Below are 21,086 nucleotides of genomic sequence, written 5' to 3'. Positions count from 1 at the left end.
TGCCTTAAATCTGCTGTTACTAACCTGCTGATGTTGAGATAAAACTCATTATTCGTGGTCTTACTACTCTGTAAACACTGGAAACTCATTTGAAACTAAAGGAGAAGAAAAAGGTAAAAGAGTATTTTGAAAAATCAAACCATCATAGAGGCTGCTTTACCCAAATTTTACTTCACAGCTTTCATTTGGATCACATATTGGAGTTAGCAAGGTCCAGCCATGTAAACAGATTGAATTTAATCAAAGAATAATGTGGATCCAGCTATCTTCTATAAAGGCGTCAATTTGTGTAGTTATCTTATGGTAGGGTTTCACACAAAGGTTACAAGGGTGTAAAAAGAAACAAACCCAATAACCTTTGATTTTGTGAATTTTGGTTGAATAAGTCTAACTTTATTTTATTAGCTCAATAAAAAAGTTAAATTCTTCTGAGCTATCAACAAAATACCCATATGTATAACTTTAAGGTTCTGACACAGATAAACACCTAATATTCACAGACTATAAAAATGGTGAACAGATGCTGAGATAACTGGTTAGCCATGTGCATAAGATTGAAACTGGATCCCTTCCTTACACCATATAGAAAAATCAACTCAAGACGAATTGAAGACTCCAAAACTATAAAAATCCTGGAAGATAACCTAGGTTTACTAATTTATGTTTTTGGTGCAATTGTGTCTTTGTCATGAAATCTTTGCCTGGTCCTATGTCCAAAATGGTATTTCCTAGGTTTACTAATTGGCATGTCCATACAGTAAGACCTGAGTGTGAACTGTACTGTATTTTTCTTGGAGCCCAAGATTGTTGGTGTGCTTGCTGCCTCCGTCCCTTCAGCTCTGTCTCTCTCTTTTCTCTCTTTCTCACTGTGTGTCTTCCTTCCTTCTGTCCTTCCTCCCTTTATTTGACTGTAGAACTTTGTTATTTATTAATGAATATGTAATGCATAGATCTTCTGGGTGACATCACCAAAAACGCTACTAGATAGGGAACTCTGGGGCTCTGTTCCTCTACAAAACAACTACTGATCTGGTAAAAACTGTCAGAATCAACTTTTATACAATGTGGGATCTAGTCAAAAATCTACAACCACCAGGGAAAGACTTGGTGAAGAAAGAAAGTGCTGCTTTTGTGGTAAGAGTGCACTGCAACATCTCCCAATACCCAGATCAGCAACAGGTGTGAGGACTACAGCCGCCACACCTGTCCCAGGTAGCCAGTGCCAGCAGCGGCAATATGGACTTTCTTCCCAGAGAATTTTGATTTCCCGTTTCGACCCATCAGGGGGCTCCCTGAAGTGCCAGCTAAAGGGGTGTCCTTAGTTTCACCTGACCCTAGAGAGTCCCCAAGGCCAGGTACTGGGGGAGGAATTTATGACAAGTAGGCATGAGGGAAAATTTGTGACCAACTGTATGCACCTGCCAAAATTCCTATGAGGGTACACAGAAAAAGGATGAATTTCACACTGTGTTAATGGTACCTCAGTAAGCCTGAGTTAAAAGAAACATATACAGCTAAACAAAAATATGGAATACAACGGACAGAGCAAGACAGGTGCAGCAACCCACATCCAAGAGAAGTCCAGGATGAGGCTGTGTACTCAGTTAACCCAGACAGAGGCAGCCCAACAGACAGAGGACAGAGGACAACAAGGGAGATAGTTCCAAATACTACCATTGTGAGATTACAGAAACTAAGCCAAAAGAAAAGAAACAAGGCAGGCTCGGCTTGGTGGCTCATGCCTGTAATCCCAGCACTTTGGGGAGGCAAAGCGGGCAGATCACCTGAGGTTCGGAGTTTGACACCAGCCCAACCAACATAGAGAAACCACGTTTCTACTTAAAAAAAAAAAAAAAAAAAAAAAAAATTAGCTAGGCGTGGTGGCACATGCCTATAATCCCAGCTACTCAGGAGGCTGAGGCAGGAGAATTGCTTGAACCTGGGAGGCAGAGGTTGCAGTGAGCCGAGATTGTGTCATTGCACTCCAGCCTGGGCAACAAGAGCAAAACTCTGTCAGAAAGAAAGAAAGAAAGAGAGAGAGAGAGAGAAGGAAGGAAGGAAGGAAGGAAGGAAGGAAGGAAGGAAGGAAGGAAGGAAGGAAAGAAAGAAAGAAAGAAAGAAAGAAAGAAGAAAGAAAGAAAGAAAGAAAGAAAGAAAGAAAGAAAGAAAGAAAGAAAGAAAGAAAGAAAGAAAGAAAGAAAGAAAGAAAGAAAGATGCTGGGATTCAGGTAGTCAAGTAGTACAAGGTGTAATTGAAGACAATTTAGGAAATGGAAGAAGGCGAAAGTCAGTTGAGTCCTTCCTCAGCATTAACTACTGACAGCATTTTGGAATAGTTTTATAGTTTTCTAATTGTATTAGACGTTAACTTTATAGCAAACACATAAAGGTATAAGGTTTTGCAAGTTAAACGTCCGTTTTTTCCTGAAATTTCTTCCTGCGACATATGAGTTCCACCTCTTTCTCAAAAACTTCAAAAACAGGCCGGGCGCGGTGGCTCAAGCCTGTAATCCCAGCACTTTGGGAGGCCGAGATGGGCGGATCACGAGGTCAGGAGATCGAGACCATCCTGGCTAACACGGTGAAACCCCGTCTCTACTAAAAAAATACAAAAAACTAGCCGGGCGAGGTGGCGGGCGCCTGTAGTCCCAGCTACACGGGAGGCTGAGGCAGGAGAATGGCGTGAACCCGGGAGGCGGAGCTTGCAGTGAGCTGAGATCCGGCCACTGCACTCCAGCCCCGGCGACAGAGCGAGACTTCGTCTCAAAAAAAAAAACAAAAAACAAAAAACACAAAAAAAACAAACTTCAAAAACATGTTATTGGAGGGCTGCATGAAAGATCCATTACAATGGAATTGTTGAGCATTTAAATTGCTCTCAGTTTTCCACCTGTTGTAGATAAGGATTCAAAGAGATTCTTGTCTAAAAGTCTCAACAGGAATGGTTGTTTCTTTAACGCGGATTCCAAGAGATAGAAGTACTTTCCATTACATTTCTATTTATGCACTTAAGGCTCGGGATGTACAGTACAAAATTGCTCTTCAGAGATGGTGCCTTCACACCAGAATGCTGGTTTCAAAGTATTAATTTTTGTTCCCCCATGCAGCTTTTTGGGAGGCATCTTGCAAAATTGAAAGTTTTTTGCCTGTGGTTCCATGAAATGGAAAAAGGTGGTTTTCCTTTGTGATATGACTTGGCCCCCACTGCTGTGATGTGGCGAGCAGGGTTGCCAGGGCTGCTCAGAGAAAGGGAACCCAGACACCTGGCATGCCGGCGAAAGGGTAAGAAGTCAGGCTTCTGGCCTCTCTCTCTCTGTGCAAACTGGTGAAGTGAATGAAAAGGAACTCAGACACAGAACAGTAGCTCAGTTTTATTTTCAGCAGTAACATTGCAGCACCAATCCAAACACGTGGGGGAGAGAGCAGTGAGGGGCCAGTCCAGGCACACAATTCGCCTCACCCCTCAAAAACACAAAGTGGCAACTGCTGTTAAGGAATCATTTCCCTAGGGAAGGATGCACTGCCCAGGACCGACACAGGTTTAGGCCTCAACCCCCTTTTCCGGGCTGACGCTTAGCCAAATTTGGCGGCACCAAGCGCTGCATGGTCCGTATCACCATGGAAAGCTGGTTGAGCAAGAAGATGACGGAAAGTTGGAGGAGACCAGAGTTGTTCGAAATTAATCGGCTAAAAGTGAGAGGAAAGAAAAAATTCTATTAGAGAGGTGGCCTCCTGTTCCTCCCCCCACCCCCACGTCATTAGACTTAATCCTCAGGCGCCTCGCATAGAGTGCCGACATCAGGCGGCGACAAGCTCAGTGTGTCATACTCCCTCCTTAGACCCAAGCTGTAGGCGTCTGCGTGCGGCCAATAGCGCCCCTCTAGTGGAGAGATGGGCCGGGTCCCACTGCCCCTCCCTCCCCGCCCCACCCCATCTAGAACTTACATAACCAGGTCACTGCCAGTCACCGTGAGCTCCCTGCGGACGCCCCCTCCGAGGTCTTCATATGTTGGGCCCAGATAGTGGCGGGCAATCTCAGCCTCCAAGCTGGACAGGAATGGCACTGTGAGGGTGCTGGTGGAGATTCCGTTAAGGCGATGGCGAGTGTGTGCTTCAGGTCTCCTTCCTCCCAGGCCGCCCTTTGGGCTTCCCAAGACCCCTCCCTGTGCCTCTGCAGGCCACGCTCCCCCTCAAAACGTCTTGATGCCAGCTGCAGCAGCTGCTGCCCCCCAGGCTGCTGCGTCCTGCAGCCACCCTTGGTTCCTCCGACTCCTCTTTCTACCCCTCAAGGGCATTCCCCCTGCCCACCCCCTCAAGCCTCTCTCTGCACATCCTCGGCCATCCCCAGGCCAACCTCCACCCCCTGCCCTGACCCTAGGGGCTCCTTGGGAAGGATACAACTGCCACTCTTGGTGTCCTGAGCCTCCTGCGGAGGCTGCGGCTGAGGCTGGGGCCAGGGCCTGGGCCTCTTCACCCTGCCCTGGGGCTTGTGAGGAGCCCTCAGCCTGGGGAGCTTCCCCAGCAGCACCGCTCTCAGATCCTGCGAAGCCCCAACCTCCAGCGTCTTCGGGACCTCCATGGCCTCCGGGGCCTCCAGCACCTCCGGGGGCACCAGCGCCTCCGGGAGCACCAGCACCGCCCTCCGCACCACCACTGGCATCATCACCTGCTCCTTTGCCTGAGGCCTGCATGGCCGCCTCGCCTCCACCTCAGAGTTAACGTTGAAGCCGCCTGTCCTCCTGGAGGGCCACTGGTGGGATGAAGTTCCCACACGAAACCCCCGCTTCCCCCACAATGCAAAGCTGGATGCCCACGGCGCCTATGCGTGAACAGGCCCCTGTCATGTGGTGGATTCCGCCCTCCCACCCACGGGCCCCTGGGTAGCCCAGTTGGCCCTGGAGAACCGGAAGCTACCTCAGGAGGCCCCACCTCTTTGGTGCATGACGTGCCTCTGGCTGCTCAGGGCGCCTGCGCAAACAGGCCCCTGGCATGTGGTGGCTCCTGGCCCCTGGGAGACCCTGTTAGCCCTGGAGAGCCCAACGCTCCCTCAGGAGGCCTCGCTTCTTGGCTTCTCAGAGCGCCTGTGGAGGTAGACTTACGACTACTGGACAAGAGAGGCTGGGGACAGGCCAGGGATGGGAAGTGGGGAAGGGAGTGGAGGGAGTCCAGACGGGAGGGCAGAAAGATGGGGCAGTGTGTGGTGGCATAAATGGGCTCCAGAGACCTTCGAGGGACTGACAGCCTGGGGGTGAGATTTGCCACCACGCTTTGGGCCTTGCACCGTGTGTGCAGAGAGGGGAGAAACACTTGTCCACGGCCCGTGGTCCCTCTGTGAGTCTAAAGGTGCCCGTCTCTTAATGGCCAGGGGAAGGAGAGCAAGCTGGGGGATACTGGGTCAGTCCGAAAGGCTCTGCCAGCCTTAAACTGTTCAGACTTCAAGAACACCAGTGTTTCTAATAACCATTCATTCGAGTGGGCACCTGTCTTTCAAGCAACCGGCTCGCTTGGGCCAAGCTAGAAACTTACCTCCCATGAGGATGGATGCCGAAAGCCCCCAATTGCCCGTGCAGGCACCACAAGAGGTGAATGCAAACTTCCCACTCCCGAGGCCTTCACAGCATCTCCCTGTACCCTCCTGGCCTCCCTGCAGCCGCATCTCTCCTCTCCATCTCAGGGAGACCTCCTCCCTGTGAGTGGCCGAATTCCCCAGGGGCTCTCACTCTCACCAGGATGCAGGAGCATCAGCCGCTATGCTTGTCCTCCTCTCAAGCCTAGGTTTGGTAAAGGCTTCTCTTGGTGTCCAACCATCCCTTGTTGACAGTGGTATGCTGGTAAATGTTTGATAACCGGTTCTCTGAGGTGGGAAGGGCGGGGCAGGGGAGTGGTAGGAGGTATGTCTACACCTATGTATGTAACTATATTATAATTTCGACTCCCATTTGGAAGGTGTCGCACACAATTGACAAACAGTCATAAAATACAAAACATTCTTGATTGTAAAATCCGTACACAGAATGGATTCTCACAGGCTGCTTCCGTGACTTTTTCCCAGACTCTTGTGTTTGTGATCACTCTGTGGTTGCAGGCGATGAAGGATACGGGTTCTCACATGAATGTTGGTTGATATTTTCATTTAGGTTAACGACACAGACAACAGTGAAAGAAGACCCTTCACGTGTTAATAAATGCCATGAAAGACCTCTTTGCTGAGCCAGATAATAGTTTTTGAATGCTAGGAAACTATTTCCTCAAATTGTGAGGCTACTCACCTTGAGACCACGACAGACGATGTGGTGCACTTTAAAGGTTAATTTCCATCATTAGTATTTTCACCATCATGTGCTTAAGACTGGGAAGTCAACAGAACAGTAAGTGGAGCCCTGAATTGCAGTATTCACCATTGTCCGTGGTGTAAATACTCCCAGCATGGATGATGCCAAGTAACAAATATGTCATCGCTCCTCACAGAGTCAGGAAGATGTGGACCATATCACACAGCTATACAGTATTTGCAGCACACAGATGCCATAGGCGTGAATAACCACAAGGGCATGGATATCAGTAAAATAATTATAAAATAATCAGTTCTTATATAATCATCTTAGTTATTTCTTATTGTTTCTTAATCTTTTAGTTGAATTTTTGTGGGTACTTTAGTAGCGGTACATGTTTCTGGGGCACATGAGATGTTTTGAGATAGGCATGCAATGTGTAACAATCACATTGTGGAAAACGGGGTATCCATCCCCTCAAGCATTTATCCTTTGTGTTACAATGATGCAATTACACACTTTCGGTTATATATATCACCTTAGAGATTCACACAATTTATTGAATTGTAAGTTTATGCAGCAAACAAACAATTTGGAAATGGTACCAGTTGACAACTGGCTCCCACATTTCGGACAATGCAACAGCCAGCTCTCAGGAGCCCACATGGGGCAGCTCCAGCACTCCCACCGAGGAGAAGAGCACACCTCTCCCCTACTCACACCTCTCCCCTACTCACACCTCTCTAGACAGTCCTTTTATTAAATGCTCTTCAGTTAAATATGTTAGAGTGTGCCACCTGGTTCCTGCCGTGCCCCGACTAACACTCCAAAGGTAGATGCAGGCATCTTATTATAGAACTACACGGGCACATCTTCGTGTATCAGTTGGGGTGTGAGTGCAGATAACGGAAACCTCTCTGGCTAGTTTGGCACCGGGACCTTAACACACAGAGCCAGTTGCTTACAAAATCGTTCAAAGACCTGTCAGAATGAAATGTAGGCTGCAACTCTGGGAGTGACTCCCAGAACACCACAGAACTGACGTGCCCAGGAGCCAGTACCTGTGCCACACGTGGAAGGGAGAGAGTCAGGAGGCTGCTGGCTCCACCTTTGGTCCTGGGAACACAGCGCCTTTGCTGTGGGTCAAGGATCAGGAAGTTTCCTCTCTAATATAGGTTCCAGAGCCACTGCAGCTGCTAGGTCTGAACGGGCCATGAAAAAGGATGCCTTGGACCCAGTGGTGTGCCAGTCCAGGTTGAACAGTGGGCTCTCGAGAGGCAAGGAGGAGCCCTGACTGGTGGCATTTGCTGACTGCCTTGGTGTACGTACTCCCACCGAGGCCGATTGTGGAGTCTCTGGAGTGGAGTTGTGAAGGGATGTTCCCCCTGGGCTGTCACCACCAGCAAGTACAGGCTGGCTCCGGCACACCTCTGCATGCCTGTGTCGCACCACACGCAGAATCTCCCCTAACACTGACACAAAAACCAGAGTCTCTGTGACCTGCAGAGAGGACAGAGGCCGCTGATTCCACCTCAATTTGCCCTCCAAGTCACCTGCTAGTGCAAACAATTGTCCAGGTCTAGACCGCATACATACTGTGAGGCTGCACAGAATGCCACTTCAAAAGGGGCCAGGGACACGACGTTGTTTTTTTGTTGTTGTTGTGTTTTTTTTGGTTTTTTTTGTTTTTTTGAGACGGAGTCTCGCTCTGTTGCCAAGGCTGGAGTGCAGTGGCTGGATCTCAGCTCACTGCAAGCTCCGCCTCCCGGGTTTACGCCATCCTCCTGCCTCAGCCTCCCGAGTAGCTGGAACTACAGGCGCCGCCACCTCGCCCGGCTAGTTTTTTGTATTTTTTAGTAGAGACGGGGTTTCACCGTGTTAGCCAGGATGGTCTCGATCTCCTGACCTCATGATCCGCCTGTCTCGGCCTCCCAAAGTGCTGGGATTACAGGCTTGAGCCACCGCGCCCGGCCCGACGTTGTTATTTCTTTAACATCTGCTGTATGAGAAGGCTGAGGAGCCGAGCCACTGAATGCACCATGGCTCTCCCTTGGGTTACTCCACATCCATAAGTATACTTGTATTATATATATGTATATGTATGTGTATACTTGTTTCACAAAGTGTTTAGACAAAGCCTTGCTCTTTTAACCAAGTACAAATTAAAGAATCTCTGAGTCCAACTATGACCTGTAAGCCCTGCTTCAGGATACCCCAATGTTTTGGCTAAACCAATGTATAAACTCTATGTATTGATTTATGACTTTGCCTGTAACTTCTGCTTCCTTTGAAATGTATAAAATAGAGCTGCAGTCTGACTGTCTCGGGGCCACTGCTCAAGTCTCAGGTTTGTGTCTTCTCCAGGCTGCGATCATTCATATTGGCTCAGAACACACCTCTTTGAAATAGTTTACAGATTGTGCTTTTGCTGCCAACAATGATGCTGGTTTGAGAGCCTATCATCTGTAGACTAAATTACAAAATGGAGGAGAGAAGGTGGGGAAGGGGGGAAATGAACTAATACAAATAAAATTATGTACCAAATAACAATGAAGTAAAGTAGGCATGACCTCCTGTGATCCTCATTTTTGGAATTACATACATACCCATAGTTGACCTCAGCGAACATATTGGCTGATTATGATTTTTCACTCGGTGGGTGACACAGTCTTCTGTTCCTGAGGGGTCTGAGCCCTTTTTGGGCCTGTCTAGGAGTTGTCACCTTCCACCAAATTTTACCACTGTATATAGCAATATTAGCAAATGTTCCCTAAAATTCGGTGAATCTCAGAAATATTTTGCTGTGACCCCACATATGTAGCAGAAATTATATCTCTTCTTGACAGTCAGGGCCCGTTACCTAGCCAACACAATAATCCTCCTCTCATTTGTTAGCTCAGTACCACAGGGATCCCAGATTTTCAGATTACAGTGTCTAATCCATTTCATTGCAGCTTTCGAGTAGGATATGGTGATGGTGAATGAGCCCGTAGTACATCCGTGGATGGTGGTGTTGGCGAAACCGCGGCAGTGGAGAGCATGTATATACACAGAAAAAGCATCTATTCCAAAGAGAAAAACTTGCTGCCCCCTGCAGAATGGAAGGGGTTTGATATGATATAATCATCTTTTCACCAGGTAGGTCTGAATGTCTGTAACCCCAAATTTCATATGTTGAAACCTAATCACCGATATGATGTTATTGCAAGTGGAGCCTTGAATGGTGATTAGATCAAGAGGGCAGAGACCTCAAGAATGGGATTAGTGTCCTCATAAAAGAGACCCCTGAGAGGTTCCATGTGCAAACACAGTTAGAAGGCACCATCTATGAACCAGAAAGTGGGCTGACACCAAACACCAAATCTGCTGACTCCTTAATCTTGAGCCTTCCAGCCTCCAAAACGGTAAGAAATAAATTTCTGTTGTTTATAAGCTACCCAGTCTATGGTATTGTGCTGTGGCAGCCTGAATGGGCTAAGACAGACCCCTGTGGGATGAGCCCATATATGAGGCTCTGCTGTTGGGAGATTTGGCACTTGGTGAAGACCATGTTGTTGAGCCCGTGAGTAACTTCCATTTCTGTCCTCATGGCCACATTTATCATGAGCCCACTGAGCAAGAATCGGAGTAACTGAGGAAGGAAGTTAACTCACATCCCCAGAGCAGGTCATCACATCCACGTGAGTACCGAAAGCACCTCGGGAACACACACAAGGGATGTGCATTTCCTGGTATTCTAGGCCCAATCTGGGAAGTCCATCCACATGCCTCTTCTCCAAGATGCCTTGCTGTCAATCTTCCAATATTGTTACTTCCAAGTCACCAACATATGAACAAACTCTTATAAACTTCCCATTGACTCAAATAGATCTATGCTTTTAGCAACTTCCTTCTGGGCAGAATGAACAGTAAGATGCAATTATCAAAATGTGTCTTCAACAATAATTATGAAGACTTGTTGAATGTGCCATGAGTGGTTCTTGAAGGGAAATTTAAAGTTTTGAAGGCTTAGAATAAACAAACAATGACTGAAAAGAATGACCTAAGCCTACAAGTCTATACGTTAGAAAAAGAGCCGAGTAAAGGCAGGGACAGTAGTGCAAGATATCCCTTCTTGATTGATGGATAAAACAAACGTTACAAGTCATAATAGCGGCCAGGCACGGTGGCTCATGCCTGTAATCTCAGCACATTGGGAGGCCAAGGCGGGCGGATCACGAGGTCAGGAGATCGAGACCATCCTGGCTAACACGGTGAAACCCCGTCTCTACTAAAAATACAAAAAATTAGCGGGGCATGATGGTGGGTGCCTGTAGTCCCAGCTACTCAGGAGGCTGAGGCAGGAGAATGGCATGAACCTGGGAGGCGGAGCTTGCAGTGAGCCAAGATCGCGCCACTGCGCTCCAGCCCGGGCCACAGAGTGAGACTCTGCCTCAAAAAAAAAAAAAAAAAAAAAAGAAAAAAGAAAAAAGAAAAAGAAAAGTCATAATACAAATGTTAGAAATGGAAAAAATATATATAGCTATAGGTATAGCAGAGATTTTAAAAACAGTAAGATAAATTCATTGCGGTAAATTTAAAAAACGATTAACTGGACATTGTACTAGGAAAATATAATGAACTCGAGAAACATATAACATTTTTCTTTTTGGCCAAGACTGCTCTCCAAGTGGGACTGTGCTTTCCCATTACATTGCACCAGGAAGTGCACCACATCTCTGTTTGTCTTCATTGTGATGTTATTTAGGTTCAGGTGGTGTCAGCCTGATCACTGTGTGTGTGTGTGTGTGTGTGTGTGTGTGTGTGTGTGTGTGTGTATGTGACAGGGTCTCTCTCTGTCACCCACATTGGAGTGCAGTGGTGAAATCCTAGCTCACTACAGTCACATTTTGTTTATCCATTCATCCGTTCATGGATGACACTTGGATGGCTTCCACCTTTTGGCTATTGTCAATAATGATGCAACAAACATTGGCACACAAGTATCTGTTTGAGCACCTGTGTTTTTTGCGCAGCCGCCAAACAGTTTTCCATAGTGCCTGCACGACTACATTCCAATCGGGAATAGATGAGGGTTCCAACTTCTCCCCATCCTCGTCAACTCTTACTATTTTCTATTTCTTAAGTAACCATCCCAGTAACTGTGAAGTGGTATCTCATTGTGCTTTTGACTTGCATTTCCCTAATGACTAAGGATGTTAAGCATCATTTCATGTGCTTACTGGTCATTTCTGTTATGTTTTTTGGAGAAATGTCTAAGTCTTTTGTCAATTCTTTAACTCAATTGTTTATCGCTTTGCTTGAGTTTTAGGAGTTTGTTGTGTATTATGAGTTGAGTTTTAGGAGTGTGTTGTGTATTACAGATACTAAACCCTTATCAGATATATGACTGGCAAATATTTTCTCACTTTCTTCAGCTTGTCTTTTCACTTTTGGGTTGAGGCTTAATATTACCATGCTGCCCCGGCATCCATTTTGTCGTCTTGACATGAGTCCCCAGATGCCACACGATGCCCTTGGTTAATAGCCTAAGCCCAGTTCCCAACCGCCGCCTTTAGATTCCACTTTCCTTCCCCTAAAAGCCGTCTCACCAGTACACACACACACACCCAGCTGCTTGACCAAATGTAAAGTTAGGTTAGGTCCACGTAGTTAGGTTAGGCCCCTTTTTCTGGGCATTTGCTTCGAATGCTCCAATCTTCTCACCCCCTACTGTGATGCTCTGACCACTTCCCTGGACCCAAATAAAGGCAAGTGCCCCAGGTCCACGCACACCCTCTGCACATGTTGATTGACCTCCGTGTAGCCACCGTAACCTATGAATAACAGAAGTTCTTTGTTTCCGTCTTCTGGCTCTTCTAATCGCTGAAGGAGTACTCTCCATTTTAAAGGAACTAAAGTAAACTAGCTCAACCATTGTGGAAGACAGTGTGGCGATTCCTCAAGGATCTAGAACTAGAAATACCATTTGACCCAGCCATCCCATTACTGGGTATATACGCAGAGGATTATAAATCATGCTGCTATAAAGACACATGCACACGTATGTTTATCGCGGCACTATTCACAGTAGCAAAGACTTGGAACCAACCCAAATGTCCATCAATGACAGACTGGATTAAGAAAATGTGGCACATACACACCATGGAATACTATGCAGCCATAAAAAAGGATGAGTTCTAGTACCATTCAGGACATAGGCATGGGCAAAGACTTCATGTCTAAAACACCAAAAGCAACAGCAGCAAAAGCCAAAATTGACAAATGGGATCTCATTAAACTAAAGAGCTTCTGCACAGCAAAAGAAACTACCATCAGAGTGAACAGGCAACCTACAGAATGGGAGAAAATTTTTGCAATCTACTCATCTGACAAAGGGCTAATATCCAGAACCTACAAAGAACTCAAACAAATTTACAAGAAAAAAACAAACAACCCCATCAAAAAGTGGGCAAAGGATATGAACAGACATTTCTCAAAAGAAGACATTCATACAGCCAACAGACACATGAAAAAATGCTCATCATCACTGGCCATCAGAGAAATGCAAATCAAAACCACAACGAGATACCATCTCACACCAGTTAGAATGGCGATCATTAAACAGTCAGGAAACAGCAGGTGCTGGTGAGGATGTGGAGAAATAGGAACACTTTTATACTGTTGGTGGGATTGTAAACTAGTTCAACCATTATGGAAAACAGTATGGCGATTCCTCAAGGACCTAGAACTAGATGTACCATATGACCCAGCCATCCCATTACTGGGTATATACCCAAAGGATTATAAATTATGCTGCTATAAAGACACATGCACACGTATGTTTATTGCAGCACTATTCACAATAGCAAAGACTTGGAATCAACCCAAATATCCATCAGTGACAGATTGGATTAAGAAAATGTGGCACATATACACCATGGAATACTATGCAGCCATAAGAAAGGATGAGTTTGTGTCCTTTGTAGGGACATGGATGCAGCTGGAAACCATCATTCTTAGCAAACTATCACAAGAACAGAAAACCAAACACTGCATGTTCTCACTCATAGGTGGGAACTGAACAATGAGATCACTTGGACTCGGGAAGGGGAACATCACACACCGGGGCCTATCATGGGGAGGGGGGAGGGGGGAGGGATTGCATTGGGAGTTATACCTGATGTAAATGACGAGTTGATGGGTGCAGCACACCAACATGGCACAAGTATACATATGTAACAAACCTGCACGTTATGCACATGTACCCTACAACTTAAAGTATAATAATAATAAATAAATTAAAAAAAAAAAAAAAAAAGGATGAGTTCATGTCCTTTGCAGGGGCATGGATGCAGCCGGAAACCATCATTCTCAGCAAACTATCGCAAGAACAGAAAACCAAACACCGCTTGTTCTCACTCATAGGTGGGAACTGAACAATGAGAACACTTGGACACAGGAAGGGGAACATCACACACCGGGGCCTATCATGGGGAGTGGGGAGGGGAGAGGGATAGCATTAGGAGATATACCTAATGTAAATGACCAGTTAATGGGTGCAGCACAGCAACATGGCACATGTATACATATGTAACAAATCTGCATGTTGTGCACATGTACCCTAGAACATAAAATATAATAAAAAACTAAATAAATACAAATAAGTAAAAAATTAAAACAACTTTCTGGATAATGTTCTTTAATGCACAAAAGTTTTTCATTTTGATGAAGTCCAGTTTAACTATCTTTTCTCTGGCTGCATGTACTTTTGGTTTCATATCTAAGAATCTATTGCCAAATCCAAGGTCATGTAGATTCACCCTGTGGTTTCTTTGAAGAGTTTTATGGTTTTAGCTCTCACATTTAGGTTGCTGATCGATTTTGCATTAATTTGTACTTACCGTGTTACATGGGGGTTCAACATCATTCTTTTGCAGGAGTAATTCCACTTGTTCCCGCGCTGTTTGTTGAAGAGATTGCAGGATTGGCACTCTTGTCAAAAATTATTTAACCAGAGATCACATCAAGCTAAAAAGCTTCTGCACAGCAAAGGAAACAATTCACAAAGTGAAGAGACAACCCACAGAATGGGACAAAATATTTGCAAACTACCCATCTGATAAGGGATTAATGAGCAGAATACATAAGGAACTCAAACAATGCTGTAGGGGGGAAAGAAAAAAAGTCTAATAATTCAAGTTAAAAAGAGGCCAGAGAAGCAAAGGAACAGGAAGGGCATAGGGAGGGTTGGGAGCGGGGGCGAGGAGGGATGGGGCAACCACAGACAGGATGGAGATTTAAGGATCCCTGTGATTCCCGAGATGACCCTGAGAGCATCAGCTGGGGAACCGGATGAAAATTCACGGCAGACGTGCATTGTTTGGAAGGAGGTGAGGAGCCAGAAATGGTGAGTTATTCACTGAAGGAGTGACCACTTGATCTGTTCTTTGGCTGACTGTAGTACCTGAGACATGGTGTGCCCCATAAGAGGGACATCTTCATCCCCTTATTTAAAAAAAATTTTTTTTTGAGACAGCACCTCCTCTGTTGCTCAGGCTGGAGTACGGTGGCACAGTCAAGGCTCACTGCAGCCTCCACCTCCCCAGGCTCAGGTGATTTTCCCACCTCAGCCTCCCGAGCAGCTGGGACTACAAGCACGGCGTACATTGCCTGGCTAATGTTTTCTGGTTTTAGTAGAGACGAGGTATCACCATGCTGCCCAGGCTGGTCTCAAACTTCTGGGTTCAAGCAATTCTCCCACCCTTGGCCTCCCAAAATGCCGGGATTACAGGTATGAGCCACCTCAGGGGGCCAGAATTTCTTTCTTAAATGTTTGATTCATTAACCAGTAGAGCATCCAGCCTGGAGTTTTCTATGTGGGAAGGTTTTTAATTATGAACTGATATGGGTAGTTGATATAAAACTCCTTTTTTTTCCCTTGGGTCAGTTTTAGTAATATGTATCTTTCAATGAAATTATACATTTCATCGAAGTCATTGAATTTATTGTCACAGAGTTGTTAAATAGCATTCCTTTTTTTTATTTTATTTTTATATTTTTTTGACAGAGTCACGCTCTGTCGCCCAGGTTGGAGTGCAGTGGCGCGATCTTGGCTCACTGCAAGCTCCGCCTCCCAGGTTCACGCCATTCTCCTGCCTCAGTCTCCCGAGTAGCTGGGACTGCAGGCGCCCACCGCCACGCCCGGCGGTTTTTTTTTTTTTTTTTTTTTTTTTTTGTATTTTTAGTAGAGACAGGGTTTCACTGTGTTAGCCAGGATGGTCTCGATCTCCTGACCTTGTGATCCGCCCGCCTCAGCCTCCCAAAGTGCTGGGATTACAGGCGTGAGGCACCACGCCCTGCCAAGAGCATTTTTTACTAGCCTTTGACTTGTTTCACTGATGTCTGCTTTGTGATTTATTAGGTCCTCCTCCTGCTTGTCTGGGGCTAGCTTTCTCTTTTTCTCTAGGGTCTTAAGAGGAAAAGCTGAGATGATTGGGCCAGGAAGGAATGGGGAAGAAGAGTGGGGCACGGCGAGTCCACAGTCCAGACCACAGTGGGGAAGGGCCGCACCCTAGCCGTGGAGAGGAGGAGGAGAAAGTGCTGTCGTTGGAGGGGCATTTGGGGCTGCGGAGAAGCTGGTGGGCTTGTACAGGTGCTGTGGGGGAGAACGGAGGGGTGAGGTGTGTGGGAGGGAAGAGCCCAGCTGGGAAATGGGGGCTTTGCACGGGAGGAGCTGCTTCCCCATACAGAGCCCAGCTCCAGGGGATCCCTTCTCCCCCAGATTCTTACGGTTCTGGACCGAGATGCCTCAAGGCGACAGAAGCTGGAAGATCGTCAGCCTCGTGCCCAGTGAAAGCTATGGGTGGTGGAATGGGTGAGGAGGGGGCTTCTCAGTCTTGAGCCGTCCTCCTGTCCTGGGGAGCGGCTGGCTCAAGCCTGGGTCCCCGGGCTGAGCCCTGAGCTGGGTGTTGCGGGGCAGGTCACCCTGGCCAGGATGTCTCCCGCACACCTGGGCCCTGAAAGGAGAGGGAGTGACAGACAGGACCAGGCAGAAGGCGGGGGAGGCCGGATGCGGTATTAAAGAGGCTGGCCAGAAAAGCCTCTCTGAGAGGGTGACAATTGTGTGCAACGCTGGAAGAAGAGATTTCTCGACAGGAGAAAGCTAGTGCAAAGGCCGTGAGGCAGGAGTGTGCCTGGTGTGTTCCAGAAAGGGCCAGGGGCCCTGTGTGGCTGCGTCAGCGTGAGCAAGGGGAAGTGTGGGAGGTGAGAAGGCCAGAGAGGAAACGCTTGATCATGTCGGGTCTGCAGGCTGCCGTCAGGGCTCTGGCTTTCACTGTGAGTGAGGGAAGCCCGCTGGACAGCTTAGAGCAGAGGACTGAGGCCACCTGACTTGGGTTTAAAAGCTACGAGCTCCAGCCATCCGGCCGTGGGATTAGGGTGGCCGGCTGCACCTGGGCCATGTTTGAGCAGAGGTGGCGGGATGGGGTCATGGGACAACGAAACTAAAGACTCATGCTCTGGGTGAATGAAATCCACACTTGTGGACCAGGTTGGGGAGCCCTATCTGGAAAGAGCTGGTCCCTGTGCCCGTTCTCCTCCTCCCTTTCCTCCTGGGACTCCCTTGCAGGCTCACCCCTCCCTATTTGGATTCGTATCCACAGAAGACTCCTTCACTGCTTTTTCTACCATCACAGCTTTTGAGGGCTTATCCGCAAGGACTCAATCCCTGTCTTAGTCTATTTGTGTTGCTATAGAGGGGTACCTGATGCTGAGAAATTCATAAAGAGTTTTATTTGGCTCATAGTTCTGCAGCTATAAGACGGGTGGTGCCAGCATCTGCTTCTGGTGAGGGCCTCAGACCGCATCTACTCCTGGCGGGAGGTGGCGGAAAGCTGGCATCGCGTGGTGAGAGAGGAAGGATGAGCCATTCCACCTGGAATCTGGGGTGAAGTCAACTCCAGCAGAATCAAAACTGCTGAAGGGAAAGGGAGGGAGTGGTTCTAGGGGAAATATGGACACTGGTACAGGGGAACAGAGGTTGGCTGACAAAACCAACAGATGCCCTCTGCTGTGGCACAGACATTTCAACACACTCAAAATCCACTTCCAATGTTTTGAAAGAACAGGACTAGGAGAGATGGTTTCTTATTCGAGCAGACTCTTCTTTTACAAAGTAAAGACGTGTATTTCCAAAGTAATACATGCTTGATGAAAATATTTCAGCATGGAAGTCTGAGGTTTAAAAGGTGAAGGTTTTCTTTCCCTAACGCTATTGTCCAGCGATGAGCACTCTTGAGCGTGGAGGTGGCTGTCCAGGGAGTTACTGTGCACATCCCTACACGCTCACATGGCGGGAGCACACTGCCAAAACAAGAGTGTGCCATAGCCTATATGCAGAGATCTGGTGACTTGTTTTAACCTCTTTCTATGCTAGTACCCGACTATCTACCATGCTCTCTCTCTAGCTTCCTCACACTTTTCCCCTGGGGCAGTTGTGCAGTGATTTATTTAATTTTTCTGCAGCTGATGAACATTTACATTCTAAAAACTATTTATGTGATGGTGTCATTAAGATGCTGGTGGATTCGACCTCACTTGCCTATCCAGGAGTTTCTCAGATGGATTCCTCAAGGTGGGTGAAAGGGTATGCACATTTTCCCCTTAATAGAAAATGCCAAATAAATGTCCAAATAGATGCTACTACCACTGCTACTGACAGCGTATGAGTCCTTGTTTCCAACTACAGCCTTGCCAAGCACTGGAGATTGTCAACTAATACTTTAATCTTACATTAAAATATGCTCTGGTCCCACTGAATAAATCCTGAAAGCAAGACTCAAAGGGATCTTGTTTCCAAGCAACTTAAGAGCATCCCAGAAGACAGCTCAAGAATATGTCTCTTTTGCTTTGACAAACAACAGCCACTTTCCAAACTAGCTCTGCCCAAGATGGTGCCAGCGTGACCACCCGGTAGACAAGGCAACTCAGCAAGTCACAGAGACCCCGCAGCTGCCTGCTTCCTCTCCTGTGTGCCATTCATGCCAAGTCCCCCATTAAAAGGCCCTGCTTTCTGCCCCCAGAGGGAAGCAGTGCCCTTAAAGGCAGGAGCCTGTACGTCTTCCCCTAAACCAAGCATGGCAGAAAGTCCGTTTCTTAATAGCAGACATCGCTCTTGTTCATTGGACTCTGCAAGCGGTAAGAGAATCTGCGTTTTGTTAACATTCCGTGTTTACAAACATTTTACGTTGTTCACATTATTACTATTATTATTATTTTAGAGACAGGGTCTCGCTCTGTCGCCAAGGCTGGAGCTCAGGGGTGCATTCATAGCTCACTGCAGCCCCGAGATCCTGGACTCAAGCCACCCTCCCACGTCAGCCTCCTGAGTTACTGGGACTACAGGTGCCTGCCACCACGCCCTCCACCCCTAATTTTTAAATGATTCTCATAGAGACAGAATCTCGCTACATTGCCCAGAGTGGCCTCCAATTGCAGGTCTCAAGCCATCCTCCCACCTGAGCCTCCCCGAACGCTGGGAATACAGGTGCGCGCCACCATGCCCGGCCCATATCACATGTTTAATGGTGAAATGATAATGCTGGTTTTATGCATCTGTTCAAGCACATGTTTTTGAAGCATTTTTAGAAAGCACAAAAGCTCATATATGCTCAATGAAGACAATTTGGGAACAAATTTAATGCTGAGCTGGAAAAACATCATATATGCTGCTGTCATACATTTAACATATAAATGCAAGCATATTGAGGAAAGTATTCTAAAATGTCCACAGTAGTTAAAGCTGAATGGCGGGACCCAGTGGCTTTTCATTTTCCCCCATTTCCCAAATTGTCTTCCATTACCTTGTGCTACTTCAATCTCTGAATCCCAGAGCCTCCCCTGCAACCCGAGGACAAGGGCACGCAAGTCCGAAGGAAAGGGCATCGCTCGCCGAAAAGAGACTCAGACACGGAATCCTAGCTCACTTTTATTTCCTACGGAAACAAACATGTAAGCCGGCCTCCTCCAGCGACAAACAATCAGGCCCCCACAATGAAGTGGCCACTCGTGCAAGGACCATCCCCTAGGGGAGGAGGCACGACCTAGGAAGGGTCACCAGGCTGGGCTTAGCGCCTCTGTCCTGAGTGAAGCAGAGCCAAAAACACAGGCAGAAAGCACTGCACGATCCACATCAACAGGGAAAGCTGCAGGAGACAGGAGCTGATGGAGAGCTGGAGTTGGCGGTGGTCTGCAGCAGTCAGTCGGCTAAATGTGAGGGGCGAAGAACATCAGGTTAAAGGCGACACCTCTGCACCCATCTCCCCGGGCTCCCTCGGGTGGCGGCGGACCTGGTGTACCAGGTCTCTGTTCTGAGACCCTGTGCTTGGGTGTTCCCAGGTCTCTAGCTTTCTACCCCTCCGGGGAGGCGGATCCCAGCCCCCAACCCACCACCATCGTCCGCCCAGTCCCTTCCCTGTCCTGGTCCCGAACCGACATAAACAGTAGGTTGCCGGACACGGTGAAGTCCTTCAGAACCGCCCCTGGTCGGGGGAGCGGTGTGGCATCCGGGGACAGGACCCTGCGGACCAGCTCCGCTTCCATGGGCGATGAGAAAGGCATCGTGATGTTCCCGGTGGGGACCCCGTTAAGGAGCTTGGACTATGCCTAGGACTTGGCCGGTGCCCATCTCATCCCCACAGGCTGTCTTCCCACGCACTGGCCCAGGTCCTGAAGCAACCCCACCCAGCTGTCTTGATTCCCCACTTTCCTCTGTTGTACCCCAAGCTGACTCCTGTGTGCCCTTCCAAGGCCCTCCCCACCATGACCCCTGCCGCATCAGCCGTCCCCCCATCACTTGAACCCCCCCAGCCCCATCCAGCCCACACCCCAGCCACCGGCTCCCACCTTGCACGCTTCCCCCCAACTCCTGATCCTTTCTCATACCCAAGATCCCCTACCTCCTGGCGCTTTGCCCGTCACCCCATCGCCCAGCACCCACCGTGCACACGCTCCACCTCCCATCCCCTACCTGCTCCCTTCCTCCGAGCCACACCTCCCCACCTCCAACTCCCAGCCCCCACTCCCCCCCCACCCGGCCCCTTACCCCCATCTCCCAAACCCTACCTCCTGCACCTGGCCCTGCCCTCCCCCACCTCCTGGCCCTGCCCCCCACCTCTTGACCCTGTTGCCCCCAACAGGATACAACTGAACCAGGCGTCTTTCCGCCCCCCTGGCCCCGCACTGGCAGCTTCCATCCTGTGCAGAAGCAGCACTGCCACGCGGCACCCGTGGGGCGCCTCCTCCCGGCCCCGAGGCCCTTGCTGCCCCTGCACCCTGGGGACCTCCGTCGCCCGCAGCACCCGCCTCTCCTGGGCCGCCAGCATCGCCCCCTGGGCCACCAGGAACGCCAGGGCCTCCTGGGCCATCAGCATCGCCCGCCGCACCCCCTGTGCCCTGGCCTGCGGCCTGCATGGCTCCTGGGCCTCTGTGGCGCGCTCAGAGACAAAGTCGGGGCCCACGAGGACGCGGAGGCAGTGAGGCTGCAGGAAGTTCCGCCCCCTGGCGTGCGTGCGACTGGCAGCCCGGGATCCTCAGGGCGCCTGCGCACAGGGGTCCTACTTCCGGCCCTGAGAGACCCTGGGCGAGCCCTGGAGCACGTGACTGGTTCTCCCCGCCCGCCCCGCCCCAAGAGAGCCCGGGCCGGAAGGTGGCCACGATGCCAGCCTGGACCCCTCACCCCTGAGCAGCCGGCTGTCCGCCGGGCCCTTGTCCCGGGAGCCCTGCAGGGAGTCAGGCACGGCGGGGCCCAGCCTGTCCCGTCCCCTTGGTCTCCCT

The 21,086-nt window shown here is 48.6% G+C and overlaps 1 protein-coding gene and 1 long non-coding RNA gene across 2 annotated transcripts; one reads left to right on the top strand and one right to left on the bottom strand.

Annotated features, from left to right (window-relative positions):
• Positions 1 to 9,140: 9,140 nt before the first annotated feature.
• On the top strand, positions 9,141 to 12,560 carry LOC140710813 (uncharacterized). The gene is made up of 2 exons (XR_012091879.1): positions 9,141 to 9,952; positions 12,144 to 12,560. It is a non-coding gene; the product is annotated as an uncharacterized lncRNA (long non-coding RNA).
• A 6,683-nt stretch (positions 12,561 to 19,243) lies between these two features.
• LOC103232838 (cancer/testis antigen 1) lies at positions 19,244 to 20,826 on the bottom strand. Its single transcript, XM_073013296.1, has 3 exons — positions 20,453 to 20,826; positions 19,747 to 19,879; positions 19,244 to 19,517 (listed from the first exon to the last, which is right to left on the bottom strand). Exons 1-3 carry the CDS (start codon positions 20,721 to 20,723, stop codon positions 19,379 to 19,381), a joined length of 543 nt encoding a protein of 180 aa, XP_072869397.1. The 5' UTR covers positions 20,724 to 20,826; the 3' UTR covers positions 19,244 to 19,378.
• Between the last annotated feature and the right edge of the window lie 260 nt (positions 20,827 to 21,086).

The sequence above is a fragment of the Chlorocebus sabaeus genome, chromosome X, assembly GCF_047675955.1.
Source record: "Chlorocebus sabaeus isolate Y175 chromosome X, mChlSab1.0.hap1, whole genome shotgun sequence".
NCBI lineage: Eukaryota > Metazoa > Chordata > Mammalia > Primates > Cercopithecidae > Chlorocebus > Chlorocebus sabaeus.
This window is presented reverse-complemented; position numbering and strand designations above follow the sequence as displayed.

What these genes read in the sequence shown, in the direction of transcription:
- LOC103232838 (XM_073013296.1), bottom strand. Translation starts at nt 20,723, where the DNA reads ATGCAGGCCGCAGGCCAGGGCACAGGGGGTGCGGCGGGCGATGCTGAT. An exon ending in AAGACGCCTGGTTCAGTTGT is followed by an intron (nt 19,880 to 20,452) that starts ATCCTGTTGGGG and finishes TCCCCACCGGGA; the next exon opens with ACATCACGATGCCTTTCTCA. An exon ending in TCCGGCAACCTACTGTTTAT is followed by an intron (nt 19,518 to 19,746) that starts GTCGGTTCGGGA and finishes CCTCACATTTAG; the next exon opens with CCGACTGACTGCTGCAGACC.